The sequence below is a fragment of the Dunckerocampus dactyliophorus genome, chromosome 15 (genome assembly GCF_027744805.1).
Source record: "Dunckerocampus dactyliophorus isolate RoL2022-P2 chromosome 15, RoL_Ddac_1.1, whole genome shotgun sequence".
In the NCBI taxonomy this organism is placed as follows: Eukaryota; Metazoa; Chordata; class Actinopteri; order Syngnathiformes; family Syngnathidae; genus Dunckerocampus; species Dunckerocampus dactyliophorus.
The window spans coordinates 4,509,599-4,536,320 of NC_072833.1; the positions used below are offsets into that span (position 1 = coordinate 4,509,599).

General features: G+C 41.9%; 1 protein-coding gene across 5 annotated transcripts in view; it reads left to right on the top strand.

Annotated features, from left to right (window-relative positions):
* cald1a (caldesmon 1a) overlaps window positions 1-26,722 on the top strand; it is a 163,437-nt gene that overhangs the window by 104,666 nt on the left and 32,049 nt on the right. For 3 of the 5 annotated variants that reach the window (XM_054800083.1, XM_054800086.1, XM_054800084.1), the window contains one exon: window positions 5,593-5,753. In XM_054800083.1, the coding sequence (XP_054656058.1) occupies window positions 5,593-5,753 (161 nt within the window). Of the gene's footprint in view, window positions 1-5,592; window positions 5,754-7,580; window positions 7,641-26,722 lie in introns of those variants that run through there. The other 2 variants (XM_054800085.1, XM_054800088.1) reach the window with 2 other exon arrangements.

Sequence of the window (26,722 nt, forward strand, 5' to 3'; positions counted from 1 at the left end):
ACCCACTTTTATAGAGATAAAAGTAAGCTTAAAATGTACTTACAAATAGCCTTCAAAACACATGCATGTCATCTTTTTAAACAAAAATATACTCAATTACATGTGCAAAATGTATTATCATTACATTATTAAGAGGAATGTCAGCTACAAAAAATGAATTCTGTAAAATGATAGTTAATTCATATTTGTACATACCAAGGAAGATTGACCTCAGACTATTGGGAAAATATTTTAATTACATTTTTTAGGAAAAGGCTTCTTGAGACGTCATCTGTACTTCTGTGTAGAAGGTGTCGGACGTTTCGCTCCTCATCCGAAGAGCTTCGTCAGCAAACTAATAAGTGCTGGTAGCTTAGGCCTTAAATACAGTAAGAGTGGGCGGAATTGGTGTGCCAACACCCTCCTCCTATTGGTTCGTTACACTAAGCCTGCATTCCTCATCTTTACAGTGGTATAATCCTATCCTGTTATTCACACCTACGATAAAAGGGAAGTGTCGCTCCCTGAATTGGGTATGAACGACTCTGATACTGGCTTGTTAGCATCTATTGTTCTGGCTCGGCCCTGCCTTCACCTCATTTGCAAGACTAAGAGCTGTGGGTTTTGGTCTCAGTAACCTGCTGAACACAGGGTCCAAATTGAACCTCAAACCACCATTCCGATTCAATGATGGGTTCTGTTGTTTGACAAAAATAGCTTCCTTTACTCCTCTTTCAAACCATCTGTTTTCTTTGGCCAAAATCTTTACCTCGCTGTCCTGAAAAGAGTGATTGGTAGCTTTCAGGTGTAGATGTACTGCTGATTGAGGACCACTAGCATTGTCCCTGCGATGTTGATAAAGCCTTTTTTGGAGCATTTGCTTAGTTTCCCCAATGTAGTGCTCTTTGCATTCCTCATCTTTACAGTGGATGGAATAGACCACATTGCTCTGTTTCTGGTTTGGAGCCTTGTCTTTAGGATGCACTAATTTTTGTCTCAGGGTATTTACTGGTTTGAAATAGGTAGGAATTTTGTGTTGCCATAAGATCCTCTGGAGTTTTTCGGAGACCCCCGCTACATAAGGGACTACCACTCCTCTCCTTTTAGCTTCTGTGGGCTTTTGGGTTTCTTTCCCTACTCTCTTCTTTTGACATTTGTTAAAAGCCCACCGTGGGTACCCACAGGTTGAGAGCGCTCTCTGGACATGTTGTGTCTCCTTTTTCTTTCCCTCAGCACTAGTTGGTATTTGTTCCGCTCTATGTTGGAGGGTCCTAATAACCCCTAGTTTATGTTGTAGTGGATGGTTTGATTCAAAAAGCAGGTATTGGTCAGTGTGTGTGTCGTAAACACACAGCTTGTCGTAAACACTAAGGATGGGGGGAATCAGACCAATACTAAAGAAAATTGGATCAAAAATCTGTCAGACAGAAGCCTCTCGGAGACAGAGAAGGCAGTATTAACCAAGGGTCTCAACTTCTCAGTGACTCCTAAAACGATACCCACAGTAGACTATATCACAGCAGCTGAATCGGCCATCAGGAACAATAACCTTTCTAGAACAGAGGCAGGGGACCTTCGTCTGAGAATATCGGCCCTTCTCAGTAGTGCCAAACCACCACCGTCCAATATCACGTTAGGTGAGAGGAAAGCATTAGCGGCTCTGCAGAAAGATGAGAGCATCACCATCTTACCAGCTGATAAGGGCAGATGCACAGTGGTTCTCAACACATTGGACTACGAAGAAAAAATAACAAGTCTAATTAGTGATGCCAGCACATATGAGCAACTTAAAAGGGACCCATCCAGCAGGTATAAGAAAGAAATCATACACTGTCTCCAAAAGTTAGAGAAGGAAGAACTAATTGACAGACAGATGTATCATAGGTTATACCCTGGGGAGGCTACACCATGTATCTATGGCCTTCCAAAAATCCACAAGGAAGGGTTTCCCCTCAGACCCATTGTCTGTAGCATTGACTCTACCACGTACAATGTAGCGAAATATGTAAAAACAGTCTTATCCCCATTGGTAGGCAACACTGATCATCATATAGAGAACACAAAAGGGTTTGTGGCGAGCATCAAAGACCTCAGATTGGAGCCAGAGGAAACTTTGGTGTCTTATGATGTGACTTCACTTTTCACATCTGTCCCCACCTCAGCAGCAGTCTCGGTGGTGAGGAAGAGACTGCTCGAGGACTCAACTCTGCATCGGAGAACAAAACTTAGTGCTGACCACATCTGCCAATTACTGGAAATTTGCCTTAACACCACATATTTTCAGTTTAGAGGGAAATTCTACAGACAAATTCATGGTTGTGCTATGGGCTCACCAGTCTCACCCATAGTGGCGAATCTGTACATGGAAGAGATGGAGAAACAGGCTCTCACATCCTTCTCAGGGACAAAACCAAGGCACTGGTTTAGATACGTGGATGACACCTTTGTCATAATCAAAAAACAAGAAATTCAGTCTTTCACAGATCACATCAATGCGGTGGACACCAATATCAAATTTACTCGCGAGGACACTAAAGAAAACCAACTAGCCTTCTTAGACTGCAAGGTAATTATAGGAAAGGACAGACAGCTACTTACAGAGGTCTTTAGAAAGGCCACACACACTGACCAATACCTGCTTTTTGAATCAAACCATCCACTACAACATAAACTAGGGGTTATTAGGACCCTCCAACATAGAGCGGAACAAATACCAACTAGTGCTGAGGGAAAGAAAAAGGAGACACAACATGTCCAGAGAGCGCTCTCAACCTGTGGGTACCCACGGTGGGCTTTTAACAAATGTCAAAAGAAGAGAGTAGGGAAAGAAACCCAAAAGCCCACAGAAGCTAAAAGGAGAGGAGTGGTAGTCCCTTATGTAGCGGGGGTCTCCGAAAAACTCCAGAGGATCTTATGGCAACACAAAATTCCTACCTATTTCAAACCAGTAAATACCCTGAGACAAAAATTAGTGCATCCTAAAGACAAGGCTCCAAACCAGAAACAGAGCAATGTGGTCTATTCCATCCACTGTAAAGATGAGGAATGCAAAGAGCACTACATTGGGGAAACTAAGCAAATGCTCCAAAAAAGGCTTTATCAACATCGCAGGGACAATGCTAGTGGTCCTCAATCAGCAGTACATCTACACCTGAAAGCTACCAATCACTCTTTTCAGGACAGCGAGGTAAAGATTTTGGCCAAAGAAAACAGATGGTTTGAAAGAGGAGTAAAGGAAGCTATTTTTGTCAAACAACAGAACCCATCATTGAATCGGAATGGTGGTTTGAGGTTCAATTTGGACCCTGTGTTCAGCAGGTTACTGAGACCAAAACCCACAGCTCTTAGTCTTGCAAATGAGGTGAAGGCAGGGCCGAGCCAGAACAATAGATGCTAACAAGCCAGTATCAGAGTCGTTCATACCCAATTCAGGGAGCGACACTTCCCTTTTATCGTAGGTGTGAATAACAGGATAGGATTATACCACTGTAAAGATGAGGAATGCAGGCTTAGTGTAACGAACCAATAGGAGGAGGGTGTTGGCACACCAATTCCGCCCACTCTTACTGTATTTAAGGCCTAAGCTACCAGCACTTATTAGTTTGCTGACGAAGCTCTTCGGATGAGGAGCGAAACGTCCGACACCTTCTACACAGAAGTACAGATGACGTCTCAAGAAGCCTTTTCCTCGATGGACAACTCCTGTACGACTGAGAGCCTACACAGACGCATTACATTTTTTACTTGTTGCCCAAGACTCACCCAGAATGAATGTGTGGCTCACTTTTGGCTCCTGTCCCGTGCGTTGAGAAACACTGGCCAGCACTCCTGATTCTGAAGGCCCTGAGCAGATTACATTTACATGTAGGCAACACACAGAAGCTGAAATTTGATTGGACAAAAAAAATGTAGCATACGCATACAGTACTGGAAGCAGTGCAGCCAAGGACATGCTATTGAGTATTAATTGATACAATTTCATGGAACAAATACTAGAATCTACGTGGCAAATGTAGGTTAGCACGTCTAATAGGATTTAGGCCAGCAGAGAAGGCTTTGCTTTGCTGGTCCTGATGGTACACCACTCCGATATAGTACATTAGTGTCAATTTGACCTCATACTGTACTCCTGCTGCATTGACAAACGAGGCAAATAACTCATGTTCACTTTGCTCTCCACCAGGGGATGTCCAAGCATCACCCTTCACCCATCCATTTGTTGTCCTTGTGGAGGAACTGAGCATGATAATGCTGGAAGTACTTTTGTGGGCATATTGTATCAGTAAAAACATAAATGCAAAACAATACGTCCCAATTTTCCATCATCTTGTCGTGTTATAGGACTTTTCCCCCCTTCATGTTGAACAAATGACCTTGCTCTGATTGAACACAGATGGGCTGATATCAAACATTGCACAATATTTTATTTGCCTCAGATCCTCTTCTCAAGTAGAAATCATTTCAAAGGTTGACAGTGGGGTCATATTTGTGTGTGTGTGTGTGTGTATGTGTTGCTGAAACAAGCAACAAATGAACCACAAGCTGCTAATATTGCCGTCCAAATGGCTCCAATGGCCTCTCATATATCAAAAGCTTGAGAGGGAGAGTTGATGTGGCGCTGCCGTGATTAAGAGGTGGAGGCTTGCTGAGGTGTCACCATTCCATTTAACATCTGTGATGGGAAGTGCCCACCTAATAACCTCAGGGACGTGACGCCACTTTCTAATATTACAGCTTCGCGAATCAGGCGTTGTGCATATGCGTGACATGTCAGCATCTGTTTTGAATCATCTCTTCTGCCATCAGTGTTTGTCATGTTTGATGCAATCTGAGCATTTCCAATAGGCAGGATAGGGATACATACCGAGGATGTGGTAAAGATCCATATTCTGTGCATTTCTGCAAAAGGCAGACAGACACCAAGCAAACCAGCCAAGAGCTATCATGTTCCTCCTTGGTGTGTCTCCAGACACATATCCATGGAGTTTAGGCTTACTTTTCTTTGGCCCAAATAGTGACGGCCATTTGTTTTCCATCACCAAGTCATTTCAACATAATGTGGCAAGGCTGCATGTGAACACCTGAGCTCATGATTAGAGTACAAAAAAAGGTTTACATTAACTTGTCTAAGCCTTAGAATCATTCCTGGCAGTCACATTTGGCAATTTGGCATTGGTTGGGGATGGCAGCTTTATCTTGACAGTCATCATTTTACAAAGGAATGTCTTTGTTTCTCTTCCTTGTCATGCACGCCGGATTTCGAGACATTTAACACACACGCTCGCGCGCGCGCGCGCAGTGACTGCATCTGAGCGTGCACACGATCAACATGCTGTATTCATTTTTTGCTCTTCTTTATCTCGCGAAGACACATGCAGCATATGGTGCTCATTTGTGCACCAGTGGCTTAATGCGCTTAAATTCTAGGCTTTGTTCACTGCTGCATTGTTTTGTTTTGTTTTGTTTTGTTTTAATGGAAAGACAAAGCGGTTAATTCACGGAGGAAGGAAATTAAGAAAGTACAGTGCATCCAGTGTGGCACTTTTTAATCTAAATACTCTCTTCGGCAGAAAGTTTTGCAACAGTTTGAATGAAACAATGTGTCTTTTGCAGGAGTGCAGTGCGAGATTGGACCAATCAGGCTCAAGGGGGCGGGGCTCGCCTTGTATCGGTACGGTTTGGAGCAGAGGAGCGTCATCAGACTGGCTGTTTCGTCTTCTTCTCCTTCTCCTCACACATCGAGCCAGCAGATCATGTCCCGTTACGATCCACAGGTAAGAAACTGTGCACTCTTTGACGTATTGTGGCGTTTAAATGCTGCATTTAATTGTGTTTTTTTTAACAAAGAGTGCGTACTTTTGTAGAAGTGGGCCGTTCGCCGCTCCCTCCTTTGTGAGCTCTCCTAACTTTTCATAGACAAAACGTCACAGAGGTTTTAAACACATTATACAGTATATACACATAATGCGCCAAAATAAAGTTATGAAGAGGCAGAGGTGGGATTTTATCGCATTTCTGAGACCGAAAAAAACCTTTTACAAAAAAAATCTCCACAATTGTCCATATTGAAAGGATGTCCAGCACATTTCAAAGTAAAAGCATTCTTTATGATGTCAAAAAACATGTCCACCCTTTCCCTGCTTATTTATGTGAACTTGAGTTGGCCTGCAAGTCTTTTGATGGGCAATAATTTGTGTGAAATGTATGCATGCATGCATGGGAGGAGGGAGGGATCTGTACTTTGTGTGCCTGTGCTTTTGCTTTTCAGTCCACAGGCGGAACAAAAAAATTGTAAATGAAACTATCTGATGAGAGGGAGGTGTTGGGAATGCAGTTTTTGTTTTTGCATGATGTACTCCCAAAATCCTCGAGGCCACAGCATTTAATACACACAAATGCAAGGGTCTTCAACAGGTGCCTCGTGTGCTACCAGGAGCTCGCCAGCTGATTTTGAGTAGCCCAAATGTGCATAAACTTAAAAGTTAAAGGACATATTACCACCCAATGACTGCACTGTTTCTGAGTGGAATATTTTGTAATTACAATGTTGTCATAGAGAGAAAACACAAGTGGCTTTAATAATAATGCTTTGATGCACACACGTGTTTTTATAACGAGGATCAGAGCGAAATTACAGCATATCAGTACTACCAATACCACGGTTCCTTCCCATTCTGGTATTGATGGTCATTACCATATGAATGTTTTGACACACATGGGGAGATGTGTGTTGAAGAAGTAGCAATATAGTAACGGAGCAATCCATGTCTATCTTGTTAGCAACACAATAGAAACAAAGCATAAGTTCGTTTACAAGTCAGTAAACATTATACATCAAGTATACCTAAATAAACTATGTGTCATTTCATTTTGTGTACCTGACAATGGAAAAGTGTCTATATTTTTGCATAAAATAATGACTAAAAAGTAAATAAGGTGTTTGCTTTGATAATCTGACGGTAATCTTGTCCTCAAACCAGTTGCTTTCCAAAGTATTGGTATTGATCATATGAAAAAATAAGTTTCATGATTATTTTGTGCATTAAGTGTGTTTAATTTTGAAGATTTAAACGGTGCAGCGGTGAATACCTGTCAATGAGTGGGAATTCTCCCCTAAAATTAGGCTTTGTCGTTGGTATTTTTGTACTTTGGATACTGCTATATCATGATCTTTAGACTTCCCCCTTGGTATTAAATGAATATGCAGACTTAAACCATAGCCATTATGAATAGGCAAAAAAAGTGAAGCTCAAATTCAACCCATTGAAACGGAAGGGTGCCAACATCAAACTGGAATAAAAGATGTGTAGGATGATTACTTATCTATTTATCAGTGCTCATGTGAAATTTTATCAAAGTGTGACCATGCAAAATACACATTTTTGACCCGGAATTAGTAGCATTTTAAGTGCGCAGGTGTAGGGGAGGGGGTACATGCCTTCAGGTCAAATGACTGAAGGGGCACGCAACTGTAAAACGTTTGAGAACCGCTGCTCTAAACGAACAATGAGCAATAATGAACATACTGGTCAATGAACCAAAATAGAGCATTTTAATTCAGATTGTGCAGGTGTACCTAATGAAGTGTCTCCTCATTCTAGCTGTGACTTGAGGGCACCTCCCTACATTCCAACGCTTTCCATCACCAACCAGGTGCTCAAGTAAGAATGCTAGTAAAAGTTTGGGCGACCCCGTGAGTGTGCAAGTGGAACATGTAGCAGTAGGGTTGTATAATTGGCACAGTGTGATGTGGGCGCAGGCGAAATGTGGAGGTAATTGCACAGGGTGATAACAGGGCTTTGGCTGTGTGTGCACGGCGAGCCAGGGCCGGGCAGGCAGGATGTAGGGAACATTGCCATGCATTTCCGGAGTCTGGACTGTGTGGTTGAAGGCCTCTCCTTACTCTACTGTACATTCCCTCCCTTTCCCTTCTCTGTGTGATTAAAGCTACAAAATGCCGGATCAGGTGACCCCTTCTGCCTCATCATCAACATGCATCCACACGTGCACTCTTAAAAGTTTGATACTAGAGCCCCTTAATCCATGAGCGTACCAAGTTCCATGAAGGAATCCACCATTACTTACCACCGTTGAGCAGTGACTGCCAACTGAAGCTGAGTAGGAGGGACATTTTTTAAAAATTGTATAATATGTTCTTCCAAGCATAAACTGTTTCCTCACAGCAGGTGCCAGGCCGATTACCCTGCTTTCTTCCTATAATGCTCCACCGAAACTATGTTAGCTATGTTTCCTGTGTACGACCCTTTCTGACTTTTGACCTGTTTTGTGTGCACATTTGTTTGCCTAAGACACACATGCAAAATGAGCGACTAAAGTGAGTCTGATTGTGATTTGACAAGAAGCTTATGGCTCTGTGGTTTCCCCCCCCCTGTTCTTGCGAATTGGATAGCATGTAATTTGAATGCTCTGCATCCACAACCACACGATTTGGACCAGCAGAGAGAGAAGAGAGAGATGCAGTTGGAAAAAGAAATCTTAACTCTTCGCTGGGTAACGAGTGGCGAAGGCTGAAGTGATTGTGCTGCTTAATTGCCGGAGAAGTCGCACCAGGGTATGAAACATTAGACGTATTTTTTCAAAGCTCTGGAAAATACTCCATAAGAGCTTTGCAATCTTAAAGTAATATAGAAATGAAACTTGGATATACTTTAGTCAGTGTACAGCCATGCTAATATATAAGTGAATACAGCTCCAAATTGTGTCCAAAGTGTGAATATTGAGTATGAGCACCATTGTTATCTAGCTGATCTAATCCTCTTGGGCGTGGAGGGTTCAGGTCTGGAGGAGAGATACTCGGCCACCCCAACACCTTCAGCAAGACACGTGATCATTTGGAGGTGTGTTTGGGTTCGTTATCATGTTGGAAAACTGCCATGTGGTCCAGTTTCTGCTTCAAAAGCTTTAATGTATTATCCGATACGGTGCCAAATTGGTACTAAACGGTGCCAGTGCTAAAAGCGCGCCTGAACCAGTACTTAAAAAATGGAAAACGTACACATTTAGCCCAAAAGCAATGCCTTTTCATTTTCTGAATTTTGAAACATGCAGTTTGAATAGAAAAGTACATTTAAATTGAAAAATATAAATAAAATGAAAATAAATTCACCTATATGTAATAACATCTACAACAAATTGTCATAATTATCACAGCAAAACCAGCAGCAATACTGTGTGCAATACTTGTAGTGCATACATTCTGAACACAAATTGATAATTGGTACACAACTGTTGCGATGATAGACTACCCTGTGTGCTAGTTCATCTACATGAAAGACTTGTGCTTTGATTGAGCACAACAAAGTTGATGTTCACAAATCCGTCGTTAGTGAATACACCTCACTAGGACCATGATTGATGGCTGCTGACAACATGTGGCATGTGGTGTGGAGAGCGACGGAGACGTTTCTTGCACAATATCACCTTCAAGAGCTGGTCGGAGGTGGCTGAGTCGGAATAAATTTAGCACCAAAATGAGCCACCGATAGCTGTTTGGTTTTTTGGTACAGTTACTACCATTTACATGAATGTCAGTGTACATGTTGGGAGTTCGTCATTGAACAGCAGCTCCCCAGTGCAGGCAGCACTCATGTAGCCCCAGACCACGGCGCTACCATTCTTGCCAAGACACAATTATTAAATGGTTGTGTGTAGAAGCTGTACACTGCCTACTCTAAAGTGCATCCAAGTTAAGGGTGTAGTCACTTCTGTAAGACACTGTACTGTAAATCATCGTACTTGACAGGATTACACCCTTCTCTTGTTGTGACATTCCCCTTATTTTAAGTTTTGTTTTTTGTCATAAGGCAGCCAAGCTGACGTGGCAGTGCTTTTTGGTTAATCGGACATTTCTCCACAGTTGTTCTCATGTTGTCTCTCGGGTGGGTCTGTCTCACGTTGCTGCCCATGTAGTCAACACAAATCTGTACAAATGTCTGCAACTTTAGTTCACACCAATCATCACACAGGCCGTCCTGCGCTCCGATTTCCCCGGACTTTTAGTCACACGCTTGCGAGATCAACCTTTCATTCATGTCGTTTTTCTGCCTTTAAAGTGCAGTCGCTCTGAGCCAGATTGCCTAATGAGCGGCGTGGCACGTCGGCGTTGGTAATTGGCACGTCGGCTCGCCATCTGCTTGCCGCCAGATGCCAAGCTCCGCCAGAAGTTTCAAAGCCATGAAAACAAGACATTTGTAATCCTGTTTTTTTAGTAGGTGATGATTTTAATCTCAGCGAGGCTTTATTTCATAAAAGGTAAAACCCTCACAGTTCATGGTGAATGATTGATCGAGCGAGAGTGAGGTCAGCGCTCCAAAGCGGCGCTTCTGATGTCATCTCGCAGTGATGCATGTTGGGAGAAGTGTATGCTCCTTTATACGGTTTTTCAGCCTTTTGGGCATCTTTTCATCTGATAAAACCAGCACAGGAAATGTCTCTGTTAGCTGATTGGCCTTGTGCTTTCCTTTTGAGTCCTCCCAGTGGGACCTCAGACATGCACGAGCATCCACTTTGCCTCCATTGCTCTCCTCTATCACCCTCATATTTTTTATTTTCATGCTCCTTTGTTCATTTCTGTTCTCTCCTAACCCTCCAGCATCCCAAACCCAATCAAGAGCCTGTCAAATCAATGCCTTAAGTGCCGTATTTTGGAGCGATGGGGAATTAAGGGAGTTAAATCCAAGCTGTGTGTGTATGTGTACGTGTGCACGCGTGTGTGTGGGTGAAAAATACCTCTGAGTGTAAACACATGACCAGTGAGGTCATGTGTTTACACAGTTTGCAAGGTTAACCACTCTGAGTCGCACAAGTTGGGGGGGTTAGGGACAGACAGGCCAGTGTGTGGGTCACTAATAGGCTTGCTGGCTTTACGCTGGTGGCTTATGGAGCTTCTATGTGAGCGTGAACGACATGTTGGACGCCCGCCATAACGTGGGGGAGATTTGTCGGGCTTGTACGCAGCAAGCAGTGACATCATACGCGTAAAAACAACCACCTTGTCCTTACATGGGTATGCAGTCTTCCTTGGAACGGAGTCATTTTGGCTTTGTTTAATCAACTTAAATGAATGTGACTTTATCGTGATGGATTACTACATGTAATCATTATTTTCTTAAACACTTGGGTAGAGACTATGACTGCAATTAGGATGGTAGGAGGGTCCTAAAGTAACTTTTGGTGTTCTTTTCGTTGGTTCGTTGCCCAGCCGCAGACATTCTTATGTCCTGGAAGACCAAAGTATTAATGCCATGCAAAAGTCCACTACAAAGACATCAAGCCTACAAACTGTGACCATACTGTAGCAGGTTGTTATTCCAGAGAGAACACAGTCAGCGATGGGGGGGTATATTGATGACATTCCTATTTATAGACCCAACGCAAATCTGGAATCTGGAATCTTTGAAAATGGAAACGTCAGATTGGGTTCCTATCTGTAAAGACTGACGTTAGAAGGATCTTGACTAACAGAAACAATCAATCAGGGTATCAAAAGTGACAGTATATCGTCTCAAAAGACGATAGCATAGAAGTGAAATTAGAGTCAATATACAGCTTGTACAGCAGTGTAGACTCACTATCCATTAAAGATGACTCGACACAGAGCATTTTTTGTTTAAATAGCTGGCAACACAAGTGAGTAGAAAGTTAACTGGTATTTCGTGGTGGTCGCGTCATGGTCTGGGGCTGCATGACTTGCTGACACTGGGGAGAACTGTGGTTCATTGAGGGAAAACATGAATTCCAACATGTACTCTGACTTTGTGAAACAGAACATATCAAGCCCAGACACACCTCCAAAAGGACAAGTGTCTTGCTGAAGGTGAAGCTCATGGAGCGACAAAGTATGTTGAGCAATTTAGACAATAATGGCTCTACTCATGTTCAGTGGATAGCAAATCTATACTGCTATACAAGCTGTACACTCAGTGCGTTAAAAGTTTGACTTTTTAAGGTTGGATTAACATTCCTCGATGATGCGATTGGAAACCAGTTTCCTATTGCATGTATACGCCACCATTGGATCGATCATCGGTGCCGGCATTCTGCGGATGTGCCGGGATATAATACGGAAGTGGATCCCATTGAACTCACATCAGAGGCAGACACTACTCCCAACGATGCTCATTTGTTGTTGCTGCCTGCTATGAAATATCACTTTAGCCACGAGAGCCATAGTAGATGTAGTTATGTGTACCAAGCATACAGCACGTACGGCACTGTTCATTTGTTCATGTCAGTGTTAGCCTCAATTTGCCAAGATGCCTTGTTTTTATGTGAGTGAGTAGGTCAACCGTAAAAGCTATACATTTACCCCTCCGCAAGGAGCAAAACCTGCATCTAGCGTTTTGGAAACACACACCATACAATTTATTTGTTGAATCTGACAAATTTATTGCACTCAACAGAGTAACTGACCACTCTAAAGTATACCTAAATTTACTTACTTTAGTGTCGAGAAGATGGAAATAAAATGGTTGCGAAGATATGAAGGATGTCCTCACTCGTGCGATACTGTGTTTGCAAGACATCATCGTCAGCGTCAGCATCAGCGTCAGGAGGTAATTGTTTTAAGAGAGCATTTATAGAGTGTAGTCTTTGGTGCCTCCTAATCAGAAGCATACTCAGCCCGAGATTTTGCATACGAACCGAGGAGGATCGCTGAGGAATGCTTTCAGCAGAGAACATGAGGCTGGCGGCGGAGACACTCCACTGTTGCCATTACTTTCCACTTCACGTGTCACTGCCCTGTTGAGACCAGGAGGGGGGTCAGTGAAAGTGATTAAGAGTGAAGATCAAAAGCAGAGTCACTCTTCCATCAACACCCCAAACAAATGGAGAGTTGGGAGAACCTGTCCACGCGGGAACACTCCTGAGATTATTTTTTTTTTGGTGGGTTGAAAAAAATGTGTGTGAAAACGATGTAATTCACAAGGCATACCTACGTGTGGCGCTGTGAATAACGCACATTACTTCTGCGAGTCATTTTGAAGTACAAGACATCAAAATATCAGGAAAATGTCCACTTGGGTGAGTCGAAATATTGTGCTTTTATGTCAGCAGCACTCAACTCTGGACACCGGTGGCGTCATCGTGGCGTCATCGTGGCGTCATCGTTTTCAAAAAGAAGTGGGTTGCTTGTCTACACGACAAAGCCGTTTCCATGTGGATGAAAGGCTGAAACGATAAAATATTTGGCTGTTTTGACATGAAAATGTTTCTGTGTGGATAGCCCCTCAGTGATTCCTTTCGGAGTGTTTTAGGCAAACATTCGACCCCTTTACTTGTCCCCCCAATTGTATTCTGCTGTATTACTGAAATGTCCCTGATTTAATGTATTATTTCCAGTCCTATTTCGAGTTGTCCTGGTTATTCCTTTTGTGCAAGGTGGCAGCTGTCAGCTGTATTTAAGTAGCACGTCTTTATTATACACATTAATTGGATTTATTGTTTGATTATTTTGAGTGTTTTATTTCTATTGTGAAATGTGTCTGTTATCATTAAGAACGAGGAGGGATTGCATGTGCGGAATGGACCTGAGCACGCACAGGAGCCAAACTTGCCAGACTTTAGACATGGACACCAGCGACCCATGGGGTTAAATGGGTTGTTTCTTTTGCAAAAGTTGCAAAGGGTACCACTGTACCACTTTCTGGATGCAAGGCTCAACACTTCCTCAAGAAATTAGCCCATCCCAGTACCCATCATCTCTCACCTATCATGGGCCTTTACCGATTAGATCATGTTGCTTTCGTGGATTCATTTCGAGCATCTATTGGGTCATTTGTCATTTTGTCTCCCCGCGTTCTAACTTGGCAAGGGCGCAAGGAGCACAGAAATATGGCTTTAGAAAACCATTTTAATCAGGGGGTGCGCTGTGCAAGGGGCTGAGGTTGGCATGGGAGATCTCTTTACCTCATCAGGGGCCTGCCAGTGGTGATTGGAAGAAACACTCAGTCAGGTTTTATTGAATAACCCTCGCCCTCCACCGGAGGGGCTTTACTGTAATAGAGCGGCTCTATAGCCTAGTGAGGTGACAGCCAAATGGTACTTATTAAACCAAGGGCTGATTCATACGAGGGCCAGCGCTGTAGTTTAACCTTGTTGCAGGCTGGCTTTAATGCATCTGTCCGAGAGACAATACACAACATGAATAAATGAATCGAGTGATTATACTTAAAGTCCTAAATACCCCAGTAACGGGGAGAACGGCTATACTTTTAAATGAAGAATAACCGATAGTCATTGTCACTGTACTCTTTCTGTACATCTACAATACCAAGATTGTTTACGTGGACTTTTAGATGCAGTAAAGAAAGAAAGGTGGCACAACATCTGAGCAAGGTCGCAGCTTATTTACCCAGCGCTCACCTCTTGTACACAAACTGAGCCGGACGTCTTAATGGGGCGGCGGCAAGGATTAATTAGCCACCGCATTTAGACAAATGGCTCCTTCTCTTCGGATTAAAGGTGGCACATGTCACGCAGGCTAACTTTGATTTTAGCTCCAAAAAAATCCCGCTATCTGACCATCTCCAGCATAGGCGCATCAGCTTGAAAAATAGCCATTAGCATATTGTTGTTTTTGGACCCCGCTTGTGTGAGAAAATCATTGAAGGTTCACTGGATTCGAATAGAGTGCAGTGATGGGTTCGCATTTGGGCCGTCCCCATTAAAAGTACCCTAAATGACAAATAACAATAGCTTCATTTGTTTCAAACATGCTGTTTACATCACATGTTTACACTTGCACAATTCAACATGTTTACTAAGGATTTTATTTGGATTTAGGAATTTATTTAATCCTACCCCTACTCCGTGTCTCAACAATTGCTGTTTTTACATGTATTAGGATGAGGAACTGTGTAATAATAGATAGCTTGTGCCGTGTGAAGAAGAAAAGATACAAATATAGAAAATAAAGGAACTGAAAGTAAATTAAAATTGATGACTAAAGAAAAATGACTAAATCAGCATGAATGGTATCAAAAGGTGGCGTGTATCCCAGCATCCCTCACCGTGCCACTCTGTAGCAGCCCTGTGACAGCCACCTGGGAGACCACCCTGGAAAATAGAGCCCTATTAGTGTAGGTTAGACGTAATGACCAGCCATACAGGCTGAAATGAAATAGCTGTCAGTCAAACTCTTAACATAAACACAAGCTGGGTGGCGGTCGGTATTGTATGCGTTCAGGACGTGTTGGAGAATAAAATTGACGCGGGTGGAGTCCACAGTTTTGGACTTCGGCTGCGTTCACACCTGTGTTTTGGGACTAAAACTTACAAAGGATACTTGGTGCAGTTTGCTCAGTTGAATGCACAGGTTATTTGTATATTCTGCTATCGTTACCAGGAGGGGTGTCCCTATAACTTTTTCACTTCCGATACGATTTCTGCATCATTTTTGCTGTTTTAGCTCTAGTCAGTATATTTGATCAGTATAGGGTTAACCGCACCAGTGTTCACTCGCAAGCGACCCATTGGAGATCGTGTTCGCACTTGACCATACGAATCGCACTAGCGGAGCATTATAACTGAACAAATGGCCCCCCCCCCCCCCCCCCCGCCTCTGGGACAGATTAGAGCCTGTTAGATTTATTCCCATTTTTGCTTGGTGAACCCAATCTTATTTCCAGTTATGCAGCTAAAAAAAAAAAAAAAAAAAAAAACAGGCGGCGACAACCTCCTACTCTTCTACTCGGCTCAATTATTTACAATTTCATGGCTGTCTGAGATATGTGTTATTCCAATAAATTTAGGAATTAGCCGGCTTAAATAGCACACATATATTAACCTCTAAAGCTGGAGGTTTTTTAGCCTCAATTTAATGGTAAATACCACATCACGCTAATGTAATTTCAAATGGTGATGATTGGGACATTCCATGGTGGTAATGTCTAAAATTAGCACACGCTTTATTAGCAAGCTGAGAAATGAAACGGTGTGACGCGACAGACTGAATTACAGTCGATGACCTCCAGTAGTCAGACTGACAGGTTTGAATGTGGCCACTGGAAGGGACCAAACCACAAGTGACAGTAAATAAGTACCTTTGCTCGCTGTGATGACCATCACAAAAGATGCTGATGTAACACAACCAGAATGTGTTGTCTGGATGAAGAAAGTGGATGCACTTTTTTTGTTTAAAAAAAAAAAAAAAGTGTGATCTGATTTGTCTGAGTTGCCGTCAACCAGGTGCCGGGATTTTTGCTGACTGCTGCAGTTTTCAGCTTTTCTATTACATTCCTTCCTCCTCTAGTGTGTCGCTGCCATTTTTACTGGCTGGCTGGCGAGGAGAGCACAAGTCCAATAGCACAGTTCAATGTCATTCAAAGAACTAATCGTTTCATTCAGCACGTTTGTTTTCTGGGCTGTTTATATGAGATAGTGTCCATGCAATTTTTTTTTTTTTAGTTCTGTTTTTACTAGATAGTGTCTATTGTGCCGAATGAATGGGAATGGCATGCATCACGGGTCAAACCAAGGATGCAACTGTTGGCATTTATTTAATGACGTTATGCTGCTAGATTCCATTTTCACTGGAAAGACAAAGTATAACAACGTAACTGCAAGCCAGACAAAAATAAGGTTTTCTCCTCTACATTTATTATAATAGTACTAGTTATGGGAACTATAGCTAGGGTGAATTTTTTCTAAATTTAATTTTTCCACATGTAGACGGAGAAATTAGCCTCTCCTGACACAAATCATCTAAATGTAAATGTGATATATATTTTTTTACAAATATTTAACATAAATATACGTGGTTTAACAATGCACTGTATGCTGTCATTTTGTTGTATTTTTTAAAAATTTTCAATACTGATGTAAATAATACAAAAATAATTGTAAATTGTAAAATTGACTAATTCTGAATGAAATGCTGTCATTGTGAGGAGAAGCAACGTTTGTGTGGGGAAGTATTTCCCCGGTGGATCGCTCAATCATGGCAGAATCTCCTTGCCCCCTCCCGAACGAAACATGTCGAAACGGCGACCTGAAACACTGGCAAAAGTTGATGTAAAAACTTGGAAACTCTCTCAGTGGAAGCTAGCTGGGTTAGCTTGGCTTAGCAGAGCATCCTAGTGCGGCTGTGTGTGTGTGCGACTAAGGTTGTATGAGTGTGTTTACACCGTGTTGTGTTTTACCGTTTGTTAATGTAACCGAGTGTTTTAAGATGCCCAAGTTCTGAGTGAAATAAGGATGAGAGGCATGTTTATTCTTGCACTCAGCATATCGTAACCACATTCTCAACACACAACACACTTCTGGCTTTCAAAATATCAAAACATCCCGTCTAAAGTCGTGTGCTTGTATTTAGTTCAGCTGGATCTCCTGCTAGCCTTGTACTCAGTGCACCCCATTTTGCATCTTCATCTTTTGCTTTGCTTTTCCTGGGACTTTTGTTACTTGTGTGTTGGACGCATTCCATTGCATCTTTGTAAGCTGTTTTCTTGTTCTCTGGTATTATTCTCATGCTCAGGCGCATTCCTGTTTCCACCTCCCATGGTGAGTTTATGTCGCCCTAGCTGTGCCTCCTAGCTTCGTTGTTATTTTGGTACTTTGCCCGTTTTGTGTGCCGTTTCACTCTGCATGAGCTGATCTTGTGTGAATAAAAGGTTTTATTGATTATACCAGCGACCATGTCTCTGCATCCCGGGGTTCCGCACATAACTGAACGTGACAATTCTCTTGGGAAAGTCCAAACATCGACACAGCATCACTCACTGTACATCCGCTGGGAGTAATAGACCCCTCTCGGTCCACCACCACCCCACCCTACGTCCAAACTGCACCCTTAATCCCTCCCTATCTCTCTCCAGGAATGCAGCCCCTTATTTTGAAAAATACCTTGTCATGTAATACCCTTGAAAAGCCTTAAAAGAAAAGGGGAAAAAATGGCATTCCATTATGTGCACCATGTGATTTAGTGGCGTGTGTTCAAACGAGATTGATAACATTTTGGAGTCATTTAAACAAATATGTCTGCCGTGCAAATGACTTTTTTTCCCCCCGTTTTTGCGGGTTTGCACTCAGCTGTCATGTTGCAATTGGCTCCCAGTATGTGTGGCTCATTGCGTCATGCTTTGCAGCCTCATGTATGTTTCCATGTAAGGTATGATGGAACCATGTTCTCTCTGTGTGGTTTCACTGGGATACATAAATCATCCAGCTGCTTGCATCCTCTTTTTTTTTACTTTACCCTTTTTACTGGCTTTCACAAGAAGTACGTCACATTCTTGGTCGGTTATGACAAAACCGCTTTTTAAGGCTGCGTTCACACTTGTGGTTCGGTACCAAAAATGTAAAAAAAAAAAAAAAAGATACTTGGTGTGTATTTTGGTGGGGCTGTCTTAGCATTCAGTGGTATTTTTGTCATGGGACCAAAGGCTGTGCAGCAAAGAACGTATGCCTAAGCCTTTGTGATATAGTACGTGACATAACTCGTATAAATGCATTTCATTTGTTGCCAGTCGCTTTTCCCACTGCAATGTAACAACCTGCTTGTGTTGTAATGTTGATGTTCAGGATTCCGGTATTTGTGAATGTGCCACCTTGGTGGATAAAGAGAAAGTGTTGTGTTGCTGGTGTGGAGAGTGACGAAATACGGTGTCGGAACTGAGCACACTGCTGTTGGCGTGTTAAAAGGTTGTCGTGTGTCGGGACGCTGCAATAATGTGTTTATGAGCGAGGGCGAAGAGGCAGCAGAATGTACTTGTGGCCGTCTAAATGTATTTGTGCCACAAATAAATGAAAGTATGGGGAAACACTGAGCATCTCAAGCAGGCTCAGTCCACTTGCACACAAAGGTTCAGATGGTTGCATTTACCAAGCAAGCTGTACTAAAAATGTGAACGGCACACGGACCGAGGCATGGACGAGTGTTAACATGACAACCGGAACCGTTACATGGCAAGTGGATTCATTGCCCTGGGTGAATGAGACAGCAAAAAGCATGCAGAAATGACAAATATATCAGAGAAAATGTGTTGGAAGTGCCATATCGCAGCCCCGCTCTTCTAGAAGAATATAAATCTAACCTACGTATTCACGGCAGCAGACAGCATTTAGGTTTGGGTTACATCGCACAATATGTCCAGTACCAATGATACCTGTGTGAACGCTAAGCGGAAAATGTGCCCACCAAGTATCGAACCCCAGGTCCCATTTGTCATGCTTTGTGTTGGTCATCAGCTGGATAAACTCCATCCCCCATTGGCGGTAGCAGTGCTTGGTTTAAAACCTGTCGTACATCAGCGCCTGCTTCTACAAGCGTCCTACTAAAAGCAGATTAATGTCCCATTGAGGAGACGCAGACGGCTGGCGGGGGTTCTCATTTATTCCGACACAAGGCAGGTGCCTAAAGGAAGCCAGCAAAAGCAGCAGCAGGTTTCGAGTTGAAGGAATTTCCTCACTTGTGTTTTGCACTCATATTTAATGCAGTTTTAATGCATTGAGATGAGCCTCCTTTGTGTGTCGTTACTTATTTATGATGTCGTTTAATAGACTTTAAGATACCACTGCACGCCCAAAGGAACTCGTTGATGTCATCAGGTGTTTGTCATCGCTTGTTTGTATTTATGTATTCATTAGACCTCGTTTATTGCAATTAAAGCCATGATTGCTCTGTTACAATAAATACATCATCACCTCTGTAATGGTTAAAAGCTAATCAAGAGTGGAAAGGAAAATACACAATATTTTAACATTAGTATTATATATGTTGTTTTGTTTATATATAGATATACATACATATAACAAATTTCCCCTAATTAGTCATTGTAAAAAATTTGTATTTATTTAGACTATTTGAGGAGAAGCTACTGCAACATTGCTACCAGGTGGGTTAGCATTCACATGTTAACGTTTATAAAACACTTGGAATTGTATTATTTTAATGGAGAGTGACATTGTTTTTCTTGTTGTTGTAAGGTAAAGTAGGAGTGAGATAAGTGATGTTTAAAGAGAATTTGAGACCTCTGATCTTAGCTGAGCTGAGCTTAGCTTAGCTTAGCATGAAGCCTGAAAACTTGCTGGCGAATAGATGGGTCTAGCTTCATACTGTTTTTAAAGAGTGCACAGATGACAAACTGTGTAGGTTCAGATATGCTGCCAGGCCTTTTTTAGAAGTCCATGATAGCCAAGCTAACTGCAGCCCTTCAGGCTAATACCAACTACAGGCATCCCTCACTCCATCGTGGTTTGAACATCGCTCAGTCACTCTATTGCGTTTTTTCCAAAAATTGTTAATAAATGATCGCTATTTTGTGGTTAAGGCCCATTATTAATAAACAAATATGCATATTTAAGCAAATGTTACATATTCTTGGCCTTATTTAAGCATTTTATCTCACAACGGGCTCCACCTAAAACTCAACTCTGAATCCCCGACATCACTTCCTGTCCACACCTCCGGAAGACATTTATTACGAGCGCTAATCTTCGCTATGTCTTAAAAGGCTTATTTTCTCTCGCTATTGAATAATATGAGGGTAAAGGTGACAATAGCGGTGTTCTTCATGTCTCGAGGGCTCTAATAATGGTAAAAAAATCATATTTAAAAAGTCATAAACATGCGCTAACTCTGAAAATATTCAGTTTATTAATATTGAATCCTATTTTGCGGAAATTTACTGATCATGGTTGTGTCTAGTACCAGTTAACCGCAATAAACGAGGGATTACTTGTAGATATCACCAAGCAAACCAGTGGAACAAAGGGTTTAAAAACTTGCTAAGCTAAACTGTCCACAGCAATAGAAACTCTTTGAGGTATTTTTGCTTAGTTGTGTGCTGCGTTGGATGCATGTGTTGTGAAAATGTGTCCATATGGTGAAGAGATGAGGGATATAAACAGTTTGTAACTTCAGCAAAGGACTTTAGGAAGGGGCTGAGTGGAATGTAGCCTTCCAGGGGGCTGGGATCCAAAGAGGCCGGCTGAGGCTACACTGTCCAAAGTGTGCGAGAGCAAGGTTTTTTGTGCGCATTAGTAAGTAGTACATTGTGTGTGTGTGTTTGTGTGTGGCAGCAGATCCATCAGTCATGCCGTTTTGAGCGGGAGCCAACTCGGGCCACTGTGTGGTTTAGTGTGAGAGCTCTCCTATCTCACTGTGCACACAGCATGCAAGTAACCTTTTCCTTTTTTTCGTTCCTTTTCTTTTTCCCAGTTTGGTTACGGGAAAAGGCAGCATTTTTTCCTTCCATATTTGGTCATATGGAGCAAGCAGCAGCAAGCCTTTTGATGCAGCACAAACAGGAATTTTTTTAACAGGATGTAGCATCCCTTTAAAACAGTGATAAAAGTCCAAAGTGGAGTATTTATGATATTGAACTTGTAATGCAAATGACTAAAAGTTTAAAGCCATTTCCCTTTTGGTTTGTTCTTGAACTGGATGAGCAGTTGACCTTTTGGGATTTATCATCCTGGCTGGTTAACTTGAGAGACACGCTGCAGCTGGAATTAATTTGATTTCTTTGCAGAAAATAGTGGAAATATTTGCACGTTAAATGGAGCTTGTGCACCGATGCCTATTACAAGATGATGGATATGGCGTGTGTTGGCGCACTGTTTTCACTGCAATTTAAGTGTGACTTGGCTTGAAGCGTGCCGTCGTATAGCGTATATAAACACAGAGTGCAGGTGTTCTTAGCTGCCTTCACATCTTTAACAAGGGCAGCCCTTCTTGCTCGCCCACGCAAGTGTTTTACAAGAGTTTGGGATCAATGATGGCGACTTTGAGACGTTTGAAAGGGAATTACAGTTGTGGCAAAGTAGTATTCCATATTAATAAATGGAATATTTTCATAGAGCATAGAAAACCTGTTTATGACCATCTAAATGCAGTTTTTACCATTATTAGAGCCCTGTAGACATGAAATAAGACACCTATAGTCACCTTTACACTTGTCTTACCCAATATAGTAGACATAATAGTAGATAATAAGCTATCTTAGACAGAAATAAGACAAGATAGACTCACGTGTTAGCATAGACAGCATACTTCCTGGTGGCTAGTCTCATCAATGTAATTGTTACTGACGCCTAGAGACCAGTGTGGAATACTACTTTACTGCCGCTGTTTGAGGGACTCACAGTGCACTTCAGTCGCTTTATTAACAACACATGCAGTGAACATTCACACAGGAGCTGCTGTCGGACACACGCTAAACTTGTAAACTGCTGCTAGCACTCAGCTAACAGTCAACTCTAGCCAGCTGACATCACACACATCACTTCCCCACTTATTAAAGGCGCACCAACAAGTCACAGATACTTTTTTACTTTTAGATGGCTGCTCGTTGCAAAGAAGTGTCCAAATGTGTCCCATAACAAACTAGTGGGTTTTGAATTTTTGCTAAATATAACAACAGTCACTAAGCTGGCGACACTGATGCCCACCCCTCTTATTTTTTATTTTCTTATTCTCTGGCAGACCAGGTGCGTATGAGGTGTAGGCTGAGGTGCAGGTTTGCTGTGGCAGGCCTCCATAAATAATGGAATGTACCGTAAACACTGGTTTCACTATTATATTTAGTAATATCGCTGAAGTCAAAAGCCCAATAGGTCAAGTAAGGGATTATAGAGCTGGTTGCAGGCAAACTGCTTTCACCTCTAATTAACAGCATCATTTTATTTGCTCGCATTCCAGGGTTTCCATATTATATTGTTGCGTTAAATTAACACACTTAATTTGGTACCGACCGTCCTGTTGTGTTTATGTTTTTGTCAGTAAAATAATGTTGTTTTAAAGCACATTTGTGCAACTGAACACTTGAGTTAACTAAACAACCAACGAGGCCGTATGTTGTCGCCACTAAAATGTGAGGAAAGTCTGAATAAGTACAAGTGGCGCAAATAGACCACAAGAAGAAAAACATTACAAGATGAACTTCAATATACCCGAAAGACGACCACCATTTTTGGCAAAATATTCCTCAGGTGCTGGACGCTTGATGATCACTCTCATCTTAAAATTGTTTGCGAACAACATTCCGGTCTCTGTGTCGCAAAGTCACTGGTGTTGTGGTATAAGTATAAATCTCTCGACTCAACGCAGAAGACAACCAATGTTTTTCATCCATCCATCCATTTTCAATAACGCTTGTCCTCACCATGGGCGCGGGCCTATGCTGGAGCCTATCCCAGCTGTCTTCGGGCGAGAGGCGGGATACACCCTGGACATCGCTTATCGCGGTTAATTGGTTCTAGACTTTACTGTGATAAGTGAATTTCCGCAAAATGAAATATTTTTGTATTTAGATCATAGACAACCTGTTTACGACCTTGTAAATACGTTTTTTTAAACATTAGAGTCCTCGAGACATGAAAAAAATACCCCTATAGTCACCTTTACACTCGTATACATAACAGATACAATAAGAGCAAATCAGACATATAAGGCAGAAACACTTGTATTACCCAAGACATAATCGACATAATAACAGATAATAAGACATCCATCCATCCATTTTCTATGCCGCTTATCCTCACTCGGGCTGCGGGGGTATGCTTGAGTCTATCCCATCTGACTTCGGACGAGAGGTGGGGTACACCGTGGACTGGCACCAGGGCACATATAGACAAACAACCATTCACACTGACATTCATACCTGTGGACAATTTAGACTCCCCAATTAACCTAACATGCATGTTTTTGGAATGTGGGAGGAAACCAGACTACTCGGTGAAAACCCACTCACACAGAGAACATGCAAACTCCACACAAAGATGTACAAGTGGAGATTCGAACCCAGGTCTGGCCACTTTGTGGCCAACATGCTAACTACTAGGCCACCGTGCGGCCAAAAATACGACATATAAGGCAAAAATAATACGTATATATAGACTCACCCATGTTAGCATTGGGAGTGTTCCTTTTTTTTTGTTTTACTTCCCGGTGTCTGTTTTCTCATTAATGCAACATTACTGACATCTACTGACAAGTGTAGAGAACTACATATCATCACAACAACTTCGAATGTGTCTTCTGAATGCCTTGTAGTTGTATTTTAGTTCATTTAGCCATTTTTATGCTTGCAAGTGCTTAATTTAGGCAAAAAATAAGTTTGCTCAAGTATGCATATTTTTTTTACTAATAATAGGCCATATTCAAAAACCAAACAGCAATAATCTATTAATATACTTTTGAAAAACTGATAGAGTGAGGCCGCGGGATTAGAAATGCGAAGAGGCAAGGGATACCTGTATTTGGGTCATTGCTTGCATGTGAAAAGATTCAAATTTGCTGCACATAGAGGTAAAACTTGGTAAAACATGCACCCCTGTTGTATTGCCTGTGGTTTTATTTTTGTGACAAATACACCACATGGTGGCGCTCTTATCAAACCCCATAAATGAAATGGACTGGAAATTTCTCAACGCAGCTCAATGCACTCTACGCTGTAATGTCAGCCAAGTCACCATTACGTCTGGAACACAACTTTAGGGGACTGACAAGCATAAAATTGGTTGAAAAACATGGCCACCTTCAAGCAAAATGTCAGGACTTGGCACCTAATTGTCCATAAGTCACAGATTTACGCTGGCGTGTCTTCCAAAGCATTTTACCACAACCCATAGGGGGCGCCACAAATGTCTCTGTATTTATTGCAATTTGTATGACTTTTTTCTGTTAAATTATGTGGAGGTTGGCCGTATAGTACTTCGTATGCTGCTTCTTCATTAGACAGTAAATTACCAACAAAGCATTGAAGCATTCAGTGTACAGAGTTGCTATTTGGATGCCATTTAATCGCCAGTGTGATTATTAAATTCAATCTATCGCCTGACTGATTCAGCCATGAAGTGTGTGCTCTGTTAATGCCTGCAAGTACAATGCATCATCTTCATACAATGCTTTTCTTCTCGTGTGTGTGTGTGTGTGTGTGTGTGTGTGTGTGTGTGTGTGTGTGTGTATGATTCACATAGCATATTATAGAATGTGAAACATAGTCTGGGAATGCAGCAGAAGTAGAAACTTTACATCTTTCCACATTAACGCTTGCTAGTTTTGGGGTGATTTTGGAGTGTGACTCCCAAAAGACAGCGCAAGGGAGGTATTCAATGCATTTCTTCCCCTTCCCGTCATAAATTGGATTCTCCTTCATTTCACCTGATGAGTCGAAACTATTGTCTGCTCATGCTCCACTAAACGTGTCCTCATCTGAGTTGAAGCCTCACTTTTTTTTTTATTTTTCGAAGCCGGGATAGACTTGCGAGCGAACAGGAAGCAGATGGTATTGAGATCGAGCCCAGCCTCCTTTGGCTGTATAGATGCAGCATTAACAACAGAAGCCATTGTGGTAGATTTTCACGCCGTGCTCGCTCAGATGAAGAAGAAGAAGAAGAAGAAAAAATGCATAATCCTCTTTACGTGGAATATTATCCCGGCTATCATAAAAATCCAAGTGTCTCTTCATATTTTTTCTGAATAATAGCATGCAGTTACTGGATAAGCTTCCGCAGTCTGTGCCAAGACACACTGAGGGAAAAATGTGCTTAGACTGTATAGTCTGGACTTTTATGAGCCTGTTATTTGTGCAAACTATATTCTATATAGTCATTTTTTGATTGCATTTTTATCTTTTAAACGGCAACTTGTAGGAACGTCAAGCTGGCAGTGAGACCGGAATTTCAGCAGAGGGGTCTTTAATTATACTGTGGAACCTCCAAATAAAGCATAATCCATTCTATAATGCTTGTAAAACCTTTGTTAACTGTACAGGACATGTTTTAAGTCACAGTTGAACATTCTGTAAAAAAAAGAAAACACGATATAATAAAAATAAAGTAAAAGCACTCACACTTGGACGGACACATAATGCAAAGGGACCAGGAAGGCATTTGCATCAAGATACTGTCACCTAGTGGCCTTTTATAGGTATTACTGGAATTAGCAATACTGTATGCAAACCCAACAGTAGCCGCACGACTTCATCAGAGCTTTTCTACCTGTCACTCAGATTTTCTACCTGTCACTCAAATTTGACTTGATGACAACGATTAGCAATGGTGATATTTATTGTATCGCTTAGCCAGACTTAGCCTTTACTATGTAGCTGCAAGCTATTTGTGGTTTTATGGTTATCATGCATATTGAAGGTTTGTTTTATTTTTGAGCCAGAAAATTCTCCTGGGCACTCGGCCATTAACCAATAACACAGTAAATGAAAATGAACTGGTTAGTTATGCCGGCAAGCGGCATAGAAAATGGATGGATGGATAGTTTTGTCTGACTTAATATATTCATCCATGCGTGTCTGTTTTCCTCATCTGCCGCCTCCAAACAGGCAGAAGAGGATTCAGTCTGTGAACTGGTTTCAGCGCCTCGGTGCGTTTGTTCCACAGAACAACGGCATGAACGGATTGAGCCCTTCGTCAGTCATGCAGTCTCTTTAACTTGGTGGGTGGAGGCGGGGCCACTAGCATACACGCAGAGTGCAGAAGAGTGTAACGCAGTAGAAGTTAAATTAGTAGATTGCAATATATAGTATTTTTTCATTGTACTTTTCTTAAAAGCAATGTTAAAATCTCGTCTCGCTCTCGTAGACCCCATCTCGCGTATCGTCTCGTGAACTGAGTGTCTTGTGGCACTGTAACTCATATACATGGTTAAATAAAACTAAACCTCTAGGAAGGTGTTTGCGCAGAAATACTGCCACCTAGTGGCCTTTTGCAGGTTTGACTGCAATTTGCCACAGTTCTGGCGTTCCACTGTATGTGTACCATA